This window comes from Borostomias antarcticus (assembly GCF_949987555.1).
Source record: "Borostomias antarcticus genome assembly, chromosome: 21".
Taxonomy (NCBI): Eukaryota; Metazoa; Chordata; class Actinopteri; order Stomiiformes; family Stomiidae; genus Borostomias; species Borostomias antarcticus.
Window position 1 is genome coordinate 3,931,459 of NC_140254.1, and position 3,768 is coordinate 3,935,226.

At 44.8% G+C, this 3,768-nt stretch overlaps 1 protein-coding gene across 2 annotated transcripts in view; it reads left to right on the forward strand.

Moving 5' to 3' along the window:
• Positions 1-3,040, forward strand: part of glcci1a (glucocorticoid induced 1a) — an 18,206-nt gene extending 15,166 nt beyond the window's left edge. For both annotated transcript variants that reach the window (XM_084454906.1, XM_084454907.1), the window contains exon 8: positions 109-3,040. In XM_084454906.1, the coding sequence (XP_084311032.1) occupies positions 109-454 (346 nt within the window). In that variant the 3' untranslated portion in view covers positions 455-3,040. The remainder of the gene's footprint in view (positions 1-108) is intronic.
• The last annotated feature ends 728 nt before the right edge of the window (positions 3,041-3,768 follow it).

The following is a 3,768-nucleotide window of genomic DNA, read 5'->3' on the forward strand; positions in this document are numbered from 1 at the left end:
CCTGCCCACTCAAACAGCGCTGCCGTCAGCCGTTGATAGCAGGGTTCCTCCTCAGGGAGCCAGTGCAGCTGACGCTCCTCTCTCTCTCTGACGCTTTGTCTTCTGCAGCTCCAGGCAGCAGTCTGCGTCCGTCCCTCTCTTCTCCTGCCCTGACAAAAACAAGGTCAACTTCATCCCCACTGGCTCAGCGTTCTGCCCCGTCAAGCTCCCCGGCGCCCTGCACCTCACCCCCGCCTCGGAACCCGACGAGGAGGACGACCCCGTGGCCGGCCCCAGCTCCGCCCCCGCAGGGGCCATGACAGCGTACGGCGCCCCGCCCCGCCCCGCCCCCATTCAGGTCTCCGCCAGCACCAGCACAGACGGCCCCCTGGAGGAACCCGCCTCTCCCCCCTCCCCCCAGCAGGGGGCGCCCTCAGAGACGGCCTCTCAGACAGACAGCCTGGCCATCAGCTAGACAGAGCAGAGCTGGCCTCCGCTCAACACCCACCCGCCCTCCCTCCATCACGATAGAGGGCCCTTCCCTCTGTTTCTCTCTGTGCTAAACCCCACTCTGCATGGCGTAGCAACAACCACCACCACCACAAAAACAGACCAGACACCTTAATGTTCCTTGAATATTCTCAAAGCACTGTTCTTGGCAGGGATAGACATGGTGATCTGTCCAATGTTATTGAGGTAGATATGCTGCATTGGAAGAAAGAATGAATTACTATGGATGGGGGAGGGGGCATGCATTTTAAACTGGTAGTATGTTTAAGATTTAACTATGTGTTGTGTTTTGTTTCAACATTCTCAGTATGAATAAGCTCTATACATATTATAGTCACATATATCTATGAAAAGAAAGAAAAACAACGCTTGTTTCAATTGAAAACTATGTATTGCTGTGTTATGTAGGTAACAGAAAAAACAGCTGTACTCTTCAGGATTATGTTTACACTATCCACGTAACATTTCTAAACCCTCTTTTAAACATGCAATGCAAAACAAGAAAAAAAAAAAACAATCGGACAATGAAAAAGATATGGACAAACAAAAACAAAATGGCCACAATCCGTTGCACAGTGTCCACTATGGCCTTGCTTCAGGTATTTCACTCTAAACTCAGGTAATTTGGAATGTATGTCCATACAAACATCTGCAGCTTGTCAAATCAGAGGAGTTTCAATGAGTAGCAATCACTCTTATTTTTATTTGCTTTGCTCATTCCACATTTCATGTTGTCAGTGTGTGCTGTTCATGACGACTGGGCCTGCCTGAGACAGAGTGCGTGGGTAAACAGTTGACCATGTTGGCTTGGTGAGTACTGGACCAGGACCACTGTTTGTGAGAAAGAGAGAGACGGAGAGCTGTGGTAACTGGTTATGTGGGCCGATAGTTCAGACATGTAGGAGGATAGAGGGAAAAGCCAGTTGTAATAATGTGTAGAACTGGTTGGACACTGAGCGGTTGGTTGCTCAGTAGCCTATAGGTTGACTGGACAAGCTACGTCATAACCAGCAGTACCATCTCATAGACACCAAATTGAGAGGCAGTTGGTTATAAATAATCAGGTGATGCCCAAACTAATAGTTTCCTTATCGCATACAAACATGCTTTGCTGTTCATGAAACAAACTCCACGAGATTCTAGATGTTCCAGATCACACTTTGAGTCTAATTCAAATGTCCTGTCTCTCAACTTCATGGTGGGGCTGGGTTTGAGTGTTTAAAGGTGAACTATTAGCAGGTTTATGGTTCGCTGAATTTGTAGCTTGAGATTTGTCATTTCTGGTTCATGGAGAGGGGGGTTATATTGGCCGCCTCCCCTCTCAGTCTTAAGTCATGGGTGCTTGTTCTTGACATACTCGTTTTGAAGAAGGCATCTCTCGTGTGAGCTTCCCTTATTGAAATCTGTGTAAAATCACCCCCTCTACAAGCGTCTGTAACAATATTCTGCATTGACCATGACCTACCCCAAGTGTAAATGATCAGCTTAACTTTATCAAGACATTTAAGTCGAGAGATGAACATAATCAAAAAAAATATTTATTTTGATATCTTGTGTGCTCGTGGAATTCCTGCATTGATAACGTTACTCCTTTCATCTTACTCTGTAGATATATGGCTTTAAAAAGGATCAATGCATTTTTTTTTTTTTTTTTTGAATTCTCAGTCCAGCACCTTATCAAGATATAGTTTATCCAATGACTAACATCACTTTGGCATTGGTTAACTAGATGTGTGCAATAATAGAGAAGGTGTTGTATCCTTTTGAAGGCTATTAGTTGTTCTTTGACACTCCCATGTCTTGTCATTCCTTGGGTTTGGAGTATGGAGCTGTTGTTAAAGCCATTAAGAGACTCAGAAACCAGCACAGGGAAGTGGCCAGAGCACACGGTCAGCAGGTCCAGGGGCCTCCTCACTCTACCTGCAGCGCATGCACAATGGCAATAAAAGTATTGGTTGTTTCGACCACTTTTCACATTGACTGTGTACTAGACAACACAGAGGGGGGTGCGTTTGTCAGGTCCATGGCAGTTTTTGACCTACTATTTTGGGGGAAACCAAACAAAAGAACTCGCTAATATATCAACAACAATAGCACCAACAAAATTCACCTCCCCCCTGTGATACACAAAAAAGCTACAATCCTGTGTACAGCCATGCTCACAAAGTTTTCTGTGCAACTGTCCTCTTTTCATCTGTGTATTTGTAGATGCCAGTGTTGCAAGGTTAGCCTATTAGGTAATGTCAATAGAAAATTACTGCAAAAAAAGCCTTATAGCATTTGGTTCCCCTCATTTAGCTCACTGTGCTTGGTGTGTGCACAAAGGCGTTTGTTAAGAGTGTTAGCTCAAGAGCTTGCTTACTGTTTATGCAGTAGCCTACATAGGTCCACTGTTAACGTCCAGGCACTGTGCTCTGCAGACTGTTCCCCAATGCCACAATATGATTTATCGTTTTCTGTAACGGGATGGCCCGTGTGTGGCTGATTATTTTGTATTTTTCAACATGGAGATCTTGTGTCTTATTTAAATAAAGTTATTAGCAGAACCAAAGGGATATCTCCTGGAATGTGTGACTAATAGCCTACTAATTAGTAGTAGTAGTACTACTACTATTAGCCTACTAATAGCTACAGTAGCCTAGCCTAGATCTTGTACTCAACGCTGAATTATATGGATCAGGTAGGTATTCTCTTTAAGATCTAAAGGGCGAAGTGATAAGGGTAAGGAGCTCATTTCAAATAGCATCCCCCCTATTCCTGGCTGTCCAGAGGTGTCAAAATGGAAATAGCCCATTGCACTGTTTAGGGATAGTGCCCCCTCTAGTGGTGTAAAGCTGTAGGCCTAGCTGCAGGACTCAAAACAGTCAATCCAACTGCAATCTTACTTTGGCACCTGCTGTCTGATAAATACCTTTCTGAGAATGACTAGAGATACATTTTTTCAGAATTAATAAAACCGTTATAAGATTTCTGACTCAAGTGTTCCTAAACATTATCTTAATGTGTTGTGGAGTGACTGTCAAATGGAATGAATAGTTGAGCCAGCAACGGTAAGAACAAACTACAGATACAGTCACTGTAGCCTAGGCTACCTGGCAAGATACACGTGACCAGAGCATGGACATCGTTCCTGCTCTGGTCACGTGCGTCTTGTCGGGTAGCCTAGGCTCATCATGGCTATAGTGAATTATTTAGCTCAGGCTGCACCTGCAGGCCTTTCACTTATAGCCACTACCAGCCGTATGGGTGACCATGGCTTAACTCCTGATGAACATAGCG